This window comes from Candoia aspera, chromosome 4, assembly GCF_035149785.1.
Source record: "Candoia aspera isolate rCanAsp1 chromosome 4, rCanAsp1.hap2, whole genome shotgun sequence".
Taxonomy (NCBI): Eukaryota; Metazoa; Chordata; class Lepidosauria; order Squamata; family Boidae; genus Candoia; species Candoia aspera.
In genome coordinates this window covers 40,848,617-40,863,870 of record NC_086156.1, presented here as the reverse complement: position 1 = coordinate 40,863,870, position 15,254 = coordinate 40,848,617, and the positions used below count along the sequence as shown (strand labels likewise).

Here is a 15,254-nt window from a genome sequence, read left to right as displayed (position 1 = left end):
TCTTTTTGATATTACATGAGACTCTGAATGATAATACAGAATATTTTATATTATCTTACATGACAAAGGGTTATTTAAAGGGAGAGAGAGAACTCTGCAAGCCTATTTGGGCTCTAAAAATAAATTGTAGGATAAGCCAACACTTAACTTGTGCTTTGAAGATGGTACAGACAATTCACTTCCTGCATGATGCATCTTTCATGGATTTCCTGTACTTTTCATGCAGAGATTTAGGTACTTGTTAGCACCAGAGTATGGGGATGTATACTCTGGCTAAAATGTGCATATCTAACCATAATCATAGCTGTACAGCAAAAATTGATTCAGTTTCATGTTATCTTTTTTTTCCATGCTAGTTATATAAAATATTTTTATCCTTATCTTTAGCTAAAGAAGTCTTCCAGAGTGGCTTATAAAGATGAGGGCAGTCATTGTCGTCATGATTTTAGTTAGGCTATAAAAAGTTTGTAGGAAAGAATACAATTTGCTTAAATTGCTAAAGAATAGAAAGCAGTTTATATATCTTTTAGGAAGAATAATAGGACACGCATTTTCATAATAATTACACCACATTCGTATTTCAATGTATTACAGATTTCCATAAATCTGCAATAAATTTGCCTTTAACTGATACTGAGTTATTTAGCCAATCAGATATTTAATCTTTATTATTTATTTATTTCCTGTTTTATATATTCATTTACCCTAAACTCATAGTGCTAGCTGATTTTAGTGTGGGATACAAATGAGATTAACAGAAGGCTTTCCTCAAGTTGATATATAATGACGTGATATATAGAGAACCATGTATGATGTATGCTTTCACAGAAAAGCTTTGGCATCTCTCTCTCTTTACACCAGAGTAATTGGTTGCTGCATGGCAAACAACTAGTTAAATTATGGGGAACTCTGCCAGGGCCATGCACTGGAATTAACAGGAAGACTTAATTACCAGTTGTGTGCCTTTAAGTGTTTTAAGTTGCATCTTTCCTTCACATTCCATATAATTTGCTTCAGGGCTCTATAAAGTATGATTTAGCTTTGAATATGTGCTTGAAGCTTGATTGTGGAATTGCGATTTGTCTGCTGATAGATTTCTCAAGCACATTAAGATAACGAAGAACTGTTTAGTTTCTTCTATTTTCTTTCTTTCTTTTGCTGTTTGTTTTTTTTATCTTGAATGAGTTCTATCATTTGAGACATTTAATATTTCACATTCTTTGGTCTTTGAGGTTTCTAGTAACTGTTATGGAAAAATGTGTCCATTACATATATGGAGCTTTTTAAAGAAGTTTCTTTCAGTAAATGATACTGAAACTGACAACACAACCCAAAAGTCAAGACTATCAATTTTCAGCCAATATAGAAGAAATGGAGCATTGCAAATAATTCAGTACAAAATAATATAGATTAAAATTCCAGACTTCTGAAATGCAATTAATGGTACTTCTACAATTGTACAACATGCTAATTACATGCAAAATGACCTAATGTTAATCCATTACAAATCCAAATTATTTCTGTTCTATTTCATTCTCTCTCCCACCACCACCATGCAAACCATGCACAGAGTTTTGTAATAAGATATGTTGTGTATGGTTTGACTCAAAAACAAAACAAAACAAAAATCAGTGTATCCTTTAGTTATGGGGCTGTCTTTCTGCTTCTGGTATTTACAATTTGCAATTTTTAAAAACTTACCTGCCTTTATTGTATAATTAAAAAACTGTGACCTTTTTCTCCTCAGCATTTTTTCCTCAAAATATTCTATAAGTCTTTGGCACTGTACCTTTCTCTCACTCTCTGTAAATATGTGTTTATTTTGTTTTAAAAGCTCCCTTGAGGTGCTTTATATGGTGTGATAGGAAAAGTTATTTAATCAAACAAAAAACAAGAACAACCTAAATTCTGCACCAAGAGAAGCTGAATTCTCCATGCATTTCTGTATGCTGTGATATTCTGCTGGTTTTAGTGCGATGGTTTCATGGATAAGACACATTTCAGCCCTCAAAATTAGTTTCATCCTTTTAAGTTAAATGTTAATGTTGAAAGTAAAAATTTTAAAAGCTCTTCTTAAAGCCCAACTTCATAGAAATATGTTTTAAAACATTGGTCAGTGCCCAAGTATGTAGCATTTTGTGTTCAGTATGAAATTCTGTAGTTTTTTTCAAATCAGACTACATGTTTCTGAGAGTACAGCTGGATATTAAGAGTACTATAGTGAGTTTAATGGCATTGGGATTTTAACATGGTTACATTAAAGCAATATTTGGTGATAGCAAGGCTAAAATTAGATCAAAACAATGTAAATAACCAAAACTTCTACATAAAGCAGTTGAGAAAAATATTCAAGAAAGTTGATCAACAATGTAAAATTGGATATATTTTGAGTGGTGTATTTCATATTGCTCATGGTCCTAGATTCTTGAGAAGTATTTCTCCTTGCTGTGTGTCTCCTGAAATTTCAAATAGGGCAGGGCTAATCTAAACGTTATGTCTGTCAGTCAGGAGAAATGGACAGAATTGTGAATGTTCTACCAACTTGGGGTGGTGGTGGTGGTAAAAGGTTGGTACATATTGGGATACTAGTATCATTTGAAAATGTTTCTTAAGGTTGTTTTTAATTCTGGAAAGAAAAAATTTAAATGTTACGTGTGTGTGTGTGTTCATTCCTATGGGACCCATCAAAATAATAGTTAACACATAATAATTTCAGGGCATTCTCTTTTAGGTGCTACTGAAATTATCAGATCCATTTAAAACCAGTCTGAAAAATAGGCAAGCTAAAAAAGTTAACTATCCATCAGTAACTGAACTAGAGAAGGAAATTTGTATCCAACTAAGGAAGGAGTTCAGTGACCTTGCTGCTGTAACTGGGAAAGTACTCTCTTGCTTTCCTTAGGGATGTTAATTGTAGTGGCTAGGAAGATGCTTTAGATACTCTCTTTTAATGTCCTGCCTTTGGTAGATTGGATATCTTTGTTGTGTTAAAAAAGCATTGTGAAGAAGACTAAGTGGATCTTTTGTAAGTCAAGTTACCATTGCAAAGAGAATCTTCTATATAATTACTAGCTAAACTAGGATAGAATGTAGAGAAATGCTCTCATTTGAGTTGATTAGAAGATTCATGCTGAAAAAGCTGGATCTTCAGATTTTCTTGTAGAGAAACTGAGTCCATATAGGAAACAGCCATTATCTAGAAATGGGTTTGAAAACATGACAGAAAGTAGTGTAGTTGATAATAGAGTACCGAATTATCAAATTATTGGCCCCAGTCAAACTTCTGGTATAGAATAAGGTGAAGTTTATTTTAGCAGTCTTGAGTGTGATGGAATTAAAATGTTTATGAGCCTTGATAAATTCCAGATCAGTTGCTATTTATTTACTTGCCAGATTATATCTCATATTTCCTCTAGGAGGTCAAGGCAGCGTTACAAAGGCATTATAGAGTTTCAGCAGATTCTGTTCTATCTCTGCTGTAATTCATTTATCAAGAATGACCAAGGTTATTAGTTCTAAAATCAAGTCAGAAACACGCTGAAGTAGATAACCGAGAATGTTTATATTCATTTCATACTTTTAAAAAGGGCACGTACCGTGGTTGTTCTTGCTCTTGCTGTGCCTGGACATGTGAGCATTCTCTGTGGCTCTCCTGGATTGTCCATGTAGAGCAGGTCCTCTTGAGAATAGCAGCCATGTTAGAGTACAGTCTGACAGCTTTATTCATAGGAGGAGATCACACAAATTTATTTATTATTTTAAAGGGTAATGATACCACAAAGTTTGAGAATCCCTGGTATATACAGTTCATTCCCTCAAGGTTGCATATGTTCATATTACATACTCGCACCTGCCAGCTATGAGTCTCCTTAGCGTGATTAGCCCACATAGTTTGTTTTTTATCATGACCTTCTAGATGTTGCATTATATTTCCTCATATCTAACATTGGCCATGCTGGCCACAGCTGCTGGGCATTGTAGCTGAGCAACATCTGGAAAACTACAGTTTTCCTACACCTGTTCTAAATGATAAAAAGTTTGACATGAGACGTTTCACATGCTGTTGCATAAGACAATTACATCATGGGTCTGTTAGACAATATTGATACATTGTATCTAATGAATCATTTTCCTCTTGAAGATTAACCTACAGTTTATATTCAGTAACTATTTTCTAGATATGTGCAAAATCTACTATTTGACTGGATTTGTATGGTCCAGAGGAGAAACAGATCATTCTGGAGTTCTCTGCAACATTCTGCTACCAGAATAATAGATTTTATACATACCTACTATTTTCCTGTCTTAGTTCATTGAACATTGAATGAATGATATGGGATTCACACCAATGTGGTATATTGAATTAAGTTTTGGGTTAGGATGTAAGAAACTCCACTAAATCTTTAATTAGCCATGAATCTGAAAATCAGCTACCCATTCCTTTTCATTTTGCTACATACAAAACTGATTACTAAAATTAGGTACAATAACTGTGCCATTAATGTTCAAGTAAATTGATTTTATAGATGGCATACTATTTGAAGTTTATTCTTATGAAGGTAAGCAACCAATTAAAATGGAATGTTATGGTTTGCTTACCTTCATAAGAATAAATTTTAAATTTAAACTTCAAACTTACAAAACCTTACTTAGGAATAAATGAATTATTTGGATCATGGCTCAGATCCTACTTTAAAAAGTATTCTTGCTTTAGGACTGCCACTAATGGATGATTGATAACATTCTAATGGTTCACTATGATATTGAAACACATATTTATTTAGGCATTCTAAAATACATTTTGCTTTATTTTGTGATTTTTCCAGACTTACAGAAATTATGACATTCCTATAATGCATGATCCACATTGGTGGTTAGATGCACATTTTAAAATTTAAAAGTAACACCTTTTTGGTGCATTTTGCAAAAGGCCATCATTTAGGTAATAGCTAGTTTTAACATTTAATAAGCATTCATTGTTTTTCAGAAAAAATAACTTGTTTGGCGATTTTGGTACTAATGCACTTTTTGTTTATTAACTTCCACATTTGCTTTTAGAAAGCTGTCACTGTTATTATGTAACCATACCTATTACCAGATGACATTATTTTAAATATACTTGTTTATTCTACTTGTAGGGCTCTTAGCATCACCACAATCTGCACCTGGTAACTTGGATGTTGGAAAAAGTGGAGAATTTAAAATTAGTGGAACAGGAGGGAGTAGAGAAAACAGCACTGTTGACTTCAGCAAGGTAAAGTTTTTAAGATTTAGAGAACATGGCTATGTGAATTTTAATTTTTTTTCTCTTCAGAATATAATACTTGTTTGTAATTATGTAGTATAATATAATCACTTGAAATATAGTTGTAGAATAAATTAGTAGCAATACAGGTATATTTCAATAATTGGCTGAAAGTGCAGGATCAGTAAGAGCCACTTTGGTATAGTGATTAAAGGCACTAGGCTAGAAATCAGGAGACTGAGTTCTAGTTCCACTTTAAGCATGAAGCCAGTTGGGTCACTTCGGGCTAATCATTCACTTTCAGCCCTAAAAAGGAAACAATGGCAAACCATTTGTAAAAATGTTGCTAAGAAAACTTCAAGGACTTGTCCAGGTAGTCACCAAGGTTCAAGACTGACTCAAAGGTTACAGATGTACATACATACATACGCTGCACCACTTTTATTATTTTGCTCTCTTTTATTTATCGCTTGAGTTAATATTCTACATAACTGTTTAAACTGTCATTTTGTTCTATTCATCGTAAGCCAAGAGTTTACTGGATATGGTCGGGTATGAATGAATGAATGAATTTTTCTGATTCCTATTTCCATTCAGCCTCCTACAACTGGGACTGGGGGGTTTTGTTGACAGTAGGGCAGCTATAATTCCTTATATAAATATGTTATGAGGGAGAGATTATTCTAGGACCTTCTTTGAAGGTCAAAGAGAAAAGGAAAGAGGATGGAGAGGAAGGTGGAGTCAGGGTTCAATGGGTGGGTGGAAGGTTCCAGACTGATGTGGCTAACTTAGAATGGGATAGTAGGAATATAGAGAAGGATCCATCTCTATGATAGCTAGAGATAAGAGATAATCTCTAAATTTCCTCTTCAAAGAGGGTGGCACTGTGAACAAAATGTTAAAGATTGACAGGTAGATATTCTGATTTAGCATTCATTCTACCCTGAGCAGTCTACCCTCAGCCATGGAAGCTCAGTGGGTGACTTATGGTCAGTTATACTCTTTCAACCCAATCTATCTCTCAAAGGTGTTTGGGAGAAAATAATGGAGTGAGTGCTATGTACACTGCCTTGGGCCCTTAAACTGGAGGCTGGATATAGCTCAAATAAATTGATAGAATAGTTGACACATTATTTTTACAAGTCAACCCCTTAGCACATTATAAAAATCACTAAATACCATTGCTCCCTCCGTTTATATTAAAATAAAAAAATATAAATCACCTAATCAATTCCCCCCCCAAATAACAATTACTTAATTATTCCAATTGAAGTGAATAATTATTCCCTTCCTAGTACTATTCTATACATTCCTGTCTACTATAATAAAGGTCAGCCTCATGTGGCGCAGATTGGTAGGCAGCAGTATTGCAACCAAAACTCTCCCTATGACCCAAGTTCATTCCCAGCGGAAGCTGGAGTCTTGGGTAGCCGGCTCAGGTCGACTCAGCCTTCCATCCTTCCGAGGTCGGTAAAATAAGCACCCAGCTTGCTGGGGAAGGTGATGACTGGGGAAGGCAATGGCAAACCACCCCACTATAGTCTGCCAAGAAAATGTCGTGAAAGCGGCATTCCCCCCAAAGGGTCAGACATGACTCCATGCTTGCACAGGGGACCTTTCACCTTTCATCATAATAAAGATCAAAAGTAAAAAAGCATGTAAATTGTCTACCATTATAATTAATAATACAAAAAACATGAATAAGAAGAAACCTTAATAATCATAATCCGAATCATTAATGATAAGTAAAATCATCCAAAGCCAAAAAACCATCCAGATAAATATTTTTAATCCCTTAACCCACTTCAAAATAGACCAAGACATTTACAATCCCCATAGTAGGCACAGAGCTATTTTCTTAAAGAAATCAAACAGCCCAACTGCTCCCCTCACAAACACATAGTTCTCTTCAAAGAACCTCCCATACATAATAACCTCTTCTTTTCCATAACATTCCATCAGAAAGTCAAATGCACTCATGTCTTGCAGCTCAATTTCTCTGTTTAAGATCTTCAATTCAGCATTGCCAATTTCATCCAGGATTTTAACAGAAGCCCAGTCTCACACCTGGGAGAGACATTTCCATCACCGTTAGATCCGTCAGGTTCATTCACATCATACCAAACCAGATGGCACATTTTAGACCACATATTTTCCACAATGCTCTGAAAGTCTTGCATAATAACTTGGCAGGAATCAGAAAAAAATCTGCTTAATATCTGCTTTGATATCTCGGTGAAAGTCAGAGAAAGACTGGTTAATTATGGTGCCCCCTAGAAACTTAACTGGCAGAAGTGAAAGGTAATGGAAAATTTCTGAACTGAGTTAAGGTAAGATACCAGACAGTTCCCAGAGAAAGTAGAGGCAGGAAAGTTAAAGTTCAGAACAGCAGATTCAATGTGTAGGAAAAATGCTAAAAATCTTCAAAATTAGCACAAAAAGAATAACAGGGAGATGATAACATACTCTCAACCCTCCTTAGTATTGGATGGAAAGCAAAATCCAAAGCTTTAATTTTTTTTTAAAGAAAATTAATCATAAAAATAATGATAAGCGCCAAGAGAGATCATTTCTTCTTAATGTAGGAAAGCCTCTCTTAGGGTTCAAATACTTTAATAATAATAATAATAATAATAATAATAATAATAATAATAATAAATTGAGTGCTTTAGAAATGGGGTTGCTGGACTTAATGTCCCTTTAGGGCTGCAGCGCAGCTTGGAAATGGTGTCTTCCCAGCCTCCCGGCAAAGTCTTAACTGTTGAGAATGAACACTGTTTATGATCTAGCTGCAACTCACTGTCTGGAGGATGAATGGGTCAATTCCAAGCATTTTCCTTGGTCCAGAAAAATGATCCTGGGCTTCAGGAGAAACCAGCCTGAGCCCAAAGAAAAAACTGCCATGATGCCAATTACTGTATGCCCGTGGAGCTCATGGACACAGGTGTTCAGTCCGCCATGTTCCCACTGGAAGTCCTAAGGGCAATGACTTTTACATGCAGTGTAGTGGGCTATAAGATTTATACAAGGGTCCTTATGGTCTTGTCATTGGAACTCTGCTGTAGCATGGACACAGCCCATTTTAGATGTGTATACAGACTCCTGAATCAGCTAATATTGTGGCTTCCCAGGTCTAGTATGAATAAAGAACACTTAAAACTGTAAGTGGGGCAGAACTGTGGGGTTTAAAGGAATAGATTACTATAGGTTGATGGTCCAGTTACAGGGTTAAAGCCTGGTGTGTTTCACTTTTCACTGAATTCTCTATACAGAATTTCTTCCTCTAGTGTAAAAAATGCTAATCTGCAATGAAGTTGCTATTTGTATCATTTATAATACAGTATTTTTCCTTTCAATGTTTTGGTTCCGATATATAATTCAGCAAAACAATATAACTTTACTTAAAAGTTGTCTTAATATATACTTATGTAAACAAAACAAATTTACATTATAGTTTAATCATGGCAAATGCCATTATTCCAGCTCCTCTATCACAGTTCTTATATTTTTACTTGGCCTGTTCTTCTCTGCACCTGCCTTGTCTCCTGTTGGGCAGGATTCTGCCTCCTGGCACTGTAGTTGTGGCACACTTGGTGTGGGACTCAAGAGGCCAGCTGTAAGTGTTTTTTTCTAGATAGCTGTGTAACTGGTGTCTTAGTTTCAGTGATTTTTGTGTTTCTGTGTATATGTGAGCCAATAGTTTGTATGATGCTATATATTATGGTGGTGTATTTTTATAATTATATACACAGTTCCCATGTGTAATTTGAATAATGCTAATGTATAAAGAGTTAATTCTCCAAAAATATTCTTTTTTAGATTAAATTTATAAAATGAAGCAATTGTGTATATAATTACACTGATTTAGTGGAATTTGTAGATATTTATTATAAAACCCTTTTATTCCCAAGATATAATTTTAGAAAGTTTTTGTGACTGTATATTTTAACATAGATATTCAAACACAATATTTGTATATGTGGTTACATTAAAATACACTTCATAACATAAATCACCCTGTAGTAACATAGTATATGTTGCTTGCAACACTGTCACTTATCTTTAAACGTCAGTTTCAAAAATGCTTTAACATACTTTAAATTAATATACTTTCAATCATTCCTTTGAAAATAGGTGGATATGAACTTTATGAGGAAGATTCCAATAGGTGCAGAGGCATCAAATGTGCTGGTTGGAGAAGTGGATTTTTTAGAGAGACCAATTATTGCTTTTGTGAGGCTGTCACCAGCTGTGCTTCTCACTGGTCTCACAGAGGTTCCTGTTCCTACCCGGTAAAATAAAAATATACATATAATAAACCTTTAATTGTGTGTATGATTTTGAATCTATATTGTGTGACACAGGAATTTTTTCTTCTTAGAAAAGTAGTCTTTGCTGCTGCCTCTTTGTTGTGGGTTTATCATGCTGGTTTAAAATCTTGTATGCATGGTTTTAAAAAATAATTTATTTTAAATAAATATAAAATATTATTTCCTGCCATTTAGAAGGAATACTTGCTGTCATCGAGCAGTTCTTTAACTTCATAGTTCATAGTTATTCATAATGTTTGGGTTCTCTTTAGTGGCAAGTGCAGAAAATTAAACTTAAAATCACTTTCAGATGAAAATAGCTAATGGAAGGAAAGAGTATTATTAAGTAATTGTTCTTGAGAACGTATATACCTGAATAAATAATTTAAAAAACAAAGAGTTAATCATATAGTTTTGTCTTGTGGATATGGAGTTCACCTTGCTAAATATGTCATAAATTAAGTAGTGATAATCTTTTGTCCAAGTTTTCATCTACTTTTACGGGCTATATCTGCATACCATGACAAACCAGAATTCTTCAGATCGCTCTTGCTTGCTTCTTCTTGCCATGCTTCCATGGTTTATTTACTGTGATACACCAGTGTCATAACCCAAGGTTTATTCTTGGCTTTTGACTCTTCTGGGTCACATGTGACAGTAAACAGATTACTGAAAGAATGCACAGCTAAATAGATAAATGGTTCAGTCCTACCTAGTCTACTGTTCTCTAAGTTTGAGAATACCAATAGCAGACATTGGCTTAACATTAATACCTGGTACATAATATGGCAATTCTATAATCATACCTACTTTCTTTTCTATTTGGTAGTTAATAATTCTTCATATTAACTATTGAAAGATATATCAATTTGGTGAAGACTTTTTAAGAAAGGGCAATATAAAAAAAGAATACTACACACGAAAGGGATGTTGGTTTTTGAGTTGTAAAGTCGTAATTCCAGGTGTCTTTTTCTTCAATTCATGGTGTCTGATCAACCTGAATGATCTACAATATTTGATGAATACAACAGGCCATCTGCATATAGAAGCCAACCCTCTGACATTGCTGCCTTTTTATTTATTTATTTATTTGTTTGTTTGTTTGTTTATTTATATGGACGCCCAGCTCAAACAACATGACTCTGGGCAGCATACAGAAACCAAGCAGAATAGGTGCAGAAAAATAACAGATGCTACTAAAGCAAACTAAAACAATTAGATGGTGATCAGGACTAATATATATCATATCTCATCTGGGGAAGAAGACAGCTCTTGCCTGCCTTTTTAAGGCTTGCAAGGTCCAGCCAACCATATATTAGGGAGTGGTAGGGGTAGGGGTAGGGGGGATCATTCCAACTAGTAGGAGTTGCCATCAAATAGTCATGCCTCCTGGGTCTCACCAGGTGACATTGTTTCAGAGAAGTGATCCACAGTGTGCCCTTCCTGTTGGAGCATATGAGACATTTTGATGGGAACTCTTTGTACTAAAATGTATTCATTCCTTAAAAGCATGCAGTTATCCAGTAAGGCTGCTTAAATGCCATGTCCAGTTTAGCGAATCAGAGGATGGGGATGGGAATATTGATAATGATGTCCTAGCAGTTAAAATTAAGGAAATGCATGCATCAATGTTTTATATTTCTTAGAATTAAAAATATCACCTTGAGCTAAACTGTTAAATCAGATACCACCCTTCTTTTGTGTAATCTCAGTTTCACCTCCTGAATTATATGTGACTGTTGCTACATTCCTTGACTGCATACTTGGTTTGTGCAAAGGATATGTTGTGGTTCAATATATTTCAAGTATATATTAAAATGGGGCAATATATTATAAAACTAGTGTTTATTTTGGTTTACAATTTTCAGTGTATGCCAGTTTTGTCCTCTGATCACCCAACCAGTAGAGGCAAAATAGAATTTTGTAATAATTTTGATATACAAATTCTGATAGCTATTTTAGTAGAATGGAAAATGAATCCAGGGTGAACTACACAAAATATTCTGGCAAATTTAGCAGATGAAAAATCATGGTGTCATTACCATACATTAACGTTGGATTAAGAAATTTGTTTTGATTGATGCAATTTGCCTTTCTAACCCATTGAACCTCAAATGTGTTGTGAGTGCAACTCACAAAATTTCCAGTTGTTGTTGTTATTATATGCCTCAGCATGCTGACATTTAATCATAAAAATTCCAGCCCTCAATAACAGTTGTCATTGAATTACTGTTATAATATCTGACCTTGCAATCCATTTTCATAATTCCACAGATTCCTTTTTCTGTTGCTGGGGCCAGCAGGTAAAGCACCTCAGTATCATGAAATTGGTCGATCAATAGCAACGCTCATGACTGATGATGTGAGTACTGCCATTTAGTACATACCCCAAAGAACTATTTACTCTAAAATTGACTGAAGTCAATATGCATTTATATAATAAACTTAAATTTATAATGGTAGAGTATAATATATCATCTTGTACATACTTAAATATGTGTAAGTACAGTATATACACATACTGTAAGTACGTACCCATTATGCCTTTCCCTGGCAAGTGGAGAGATGAAGCCCTATCTGCAGGACTGTATCTCTCCACGTGAGTCAGCCCAACCTCTTTGACTGTGTTGGGAGAAGCAGCTGGCTATCCCTCATTTTTGGGAGGTCAGGGGAGCCAAAGTCCAGAAGTGTCATTTCTCCGTGATGGGACCAACCCTCTGGAATGGCTTCCCACAAGAAGTTGGATTACTTCCAATGTTACTCAACTTCTAGAAGTAGCTGAAGATGGAGCTGTTTTGGATGGTGTTTGGTATTGATGCCAGATATTGTGTTGGATTGTATGTTTTATTATGGATGTTATTTCCTTTTTGTTAGCCAGTGAGAGTCCACATGTGATTGCAGTGTGATATAAATTTGATCAATAAAAATAAATAAATTTGCTTTGAGTTAAACAATGTTACAAGAAGTGCAGTAGGAAGTAAGAAATATTAAGCCAAATAAATTAAAGGCATGTAATAATAAAAAGGAAATTGAGTTAAATCTAGTTTATATCAATGCTGTTCTTTATGCCTCTCTGTACCTTTTTGTCCTTATGAACCATCCTTGCTTCTATCACTTCCATGAACTCCTTTGTACATTGCCTTTTCCTTCTGTTTTCAGTCTTCCCTTTCATTTAACTAATTCATTTTTTTTCATTGTTTTGTTTTGCAATGCATATAGTTTGGCTATATGCCCAAACCACCTTGAGGTACTTTCTTCTAGTAGTTTTTAATTTCATATTCAGTGCAGATACATTCAGTATCCATTAATTCTTGACCTTATCCTGTTTTGTTTACCCCACACGTTTTAAATGCCTTACTCCTATTGCATTCAACTTATTTTTATGTTTCTATTGATATACCTAATTCTTACTTCCAGATAACAAAATGGACAAAAGTATGCTTTTAGGAATAGCTATTTTCCTTTCTTTTGACAAATATTTCTTCTTGCAAGAGATCAGATTACTATCTATTACCTTTCTACCAGAAGATCTTAACAATTCTCCATCAATTGTCCTATTTTTAGTAAACTTTCTACTAAGGTACCCAAATCCATCTACTTGCTCTAGTTTTTGCGCTTTATATATAACTTGCCATTGTTCTCTCCATTTTTCCCAGTCAAAGACAATTACTTTGCTCTTTGGTCTGGAAATTAATGTATCATACTCTTCATTGTATCATTTTAATTTATTTGTTAATTAAAATTCATTTATTAAAAAGTTACTGTGCAATATCTGAAGCTCTCTGGGTAGTTTACAATAAAACACACTAAAAACGTAACCTGAATAAAAATATATAGATAAAATGAAATAAAATAAATAAATAAAAAACCATATAAACTAGGCAGCAGCACTAGTCTCACAGAAACTAAAAATTAGAATATATATTATTCTAAAATTATTCATAATGTTTTTTATTTGTGTCTAACCATTTTTATATTAAGCTTATATAAATATCTCAAGAATATTTTACTTCATATAAATGAAATAAGGTGCTAATCAATAAGTACTATTCATAGAAGCTTTAAGTAGTAATCTGTCTCACAGAATGAGATGGGTGTATCTGGGACTGTAAGATACTGTAAGTCATTTAATGTGGCAGCAACAAGCTATTTTTTACTATTTACTATTCAATCCAGTTTTGAGGCTGTGTGACTCCTTGATGACTCTGGGCGACTTACAAACAAATAATCATGCACTTGTGATGATCCTCCTGATTGGACTACTGAAACATGCTGTACACGGGGCTGCCCTTGAAGAGCATCTGGAAGCTTCAGCTGGTGCAAAATGTGGCAGTGTTGGCATTTAATGGGACCAGTTATTTGGCAATTGTGACACCACTGCTCCATGAGCTGCATTGGCTGCCAGTTTGTTTCCTGGTGCAGTTCAAGGTGCTTTATGCCTTACGTGGCTTGGGGCCAGGTTACTTATGGTACCGTCTCTTCCTGGTTGTTTCTACCTGGCCTATCTAATCTGGCAGGAGGGGCTTGCTGCGGGTACCATTGACCACGGAGTGTTGGCTGGTGGGGTCCTTTAGGAGAGCCTTTTCTGCCATGGCACCTGCCCTCTGGAATGTCAACCTTCTAGAGATTAGGTTGGACCCAGCTCTGCTGATCTTCTACAGGCCTTGAAGACCTGCCTGGTCCTGTGCTTAAACCGAAGGCCCCAGGTGTGTGACAGAGCCCTTTTCCTGGCTATGCTGAGGGTTTTTATGATTCTATGGCTGCTGTGTTTTTTATTTCTTGTTTTATTTGTGTATATTTTTATTTGTTTTAATGTTGAGAGCCACACAGAGTCATGTACTGAGATGGGCAGCTATATAAATTGATTTAATAAATAAATAAATTAATAACTTTGATGCATATAAAAAAGAGAACACAGCCAACCAGAAGAATAAACAGCCAGTCTTAAACCAGACAAAACTAAGCTACTGTATATTAAAAGGGGCTCTACAACCACCCTGTCCCAAGCCTTGTGAGAAGAACCAGGTTTTTAATAATTTCCAGAACGTCATGTCATAAGACTGGAAGCTACACAAATCTTCGGGGAGGGTATCATTTTGGAGGGCAGGTACTGCAACTGAGTAGGTTTGATGGACCCTAACCCTAATCTAGAGTACTTGCTCAGTTTTTCAGGCTGCAAATCCTAATTCTACTCGTATTGTAACCTCTACCATAGGTAGTCCTTGACCTATGACCATTTGTTCAGTGACCATTCAGAGTTACTATGGTGTTGAACAAATGGTGGTTACAACCGGTCCTTGGAGTTCCAACTGTCCCAGCACCTCCATGGTCACATGATCACGATCTGGGCGCTTGTCAACTGGCTTGCACTTAAGACTGGCTGCAGTGACTCATGATCATTTGCAATCTTCCCTGCCAGCAGGGAAGCTGGCAGGGAAAGTTGCAAGCTGCTGGGGTAAGTCCCCCTCACCTACACACCTCTTCACAGCCTCACGTACCCCCTCTGACCCTCACCATGCCTTCCTCACATCCTTGTGCACTTTCCCCAAACCTTGCACCCTCAAGCACCCTCTCTGAGACTTGCACCCTCCAACACCCTCTCCAACCCTCCCTGTGCCTCCCCCACACCTTCGCGCACCCTTCCTGAGTCTCACCGCACCTCTCTCGCACTCTCACTTGCCCCCTCGCTATGCCTCCCT

General features: G+C 35.7%; 1 protein-coding gene across 3 annotated transcripts in view; it reads left to right on the top strand.

Annotated features, from left to right (window-relative positions):
• The window catches only part of SLC4A7 (solute carrier family 4 member 7), a 94,226-nt gene that overhangs the window by 44,561 nt on the left and 34,411 nt on the right, over positions 1 to 15,254 (top strand). For all 3 annotated transcript variants that reach the window (XM_063303913.1, XM_063303915.1, XM_063303914.1), the window contains 3 exons: positions 5,139 to 5,254; positions 9,380 to 9,537; positions 11,830 to 11,917. In XM_063303913.1, coding sequence (XP_063159983.1) covers positions 5,139 to 5,254; positions 9,380 to 9,537; positions 11,830 to 11,917 — 362 coding nt within the window. The remainder of the gene's footprint in view (positions 1 to 5,138; positions 5,255 to 9,379; positions 9,538 to 11,829; positions 11,918 to 15,254) is intronic.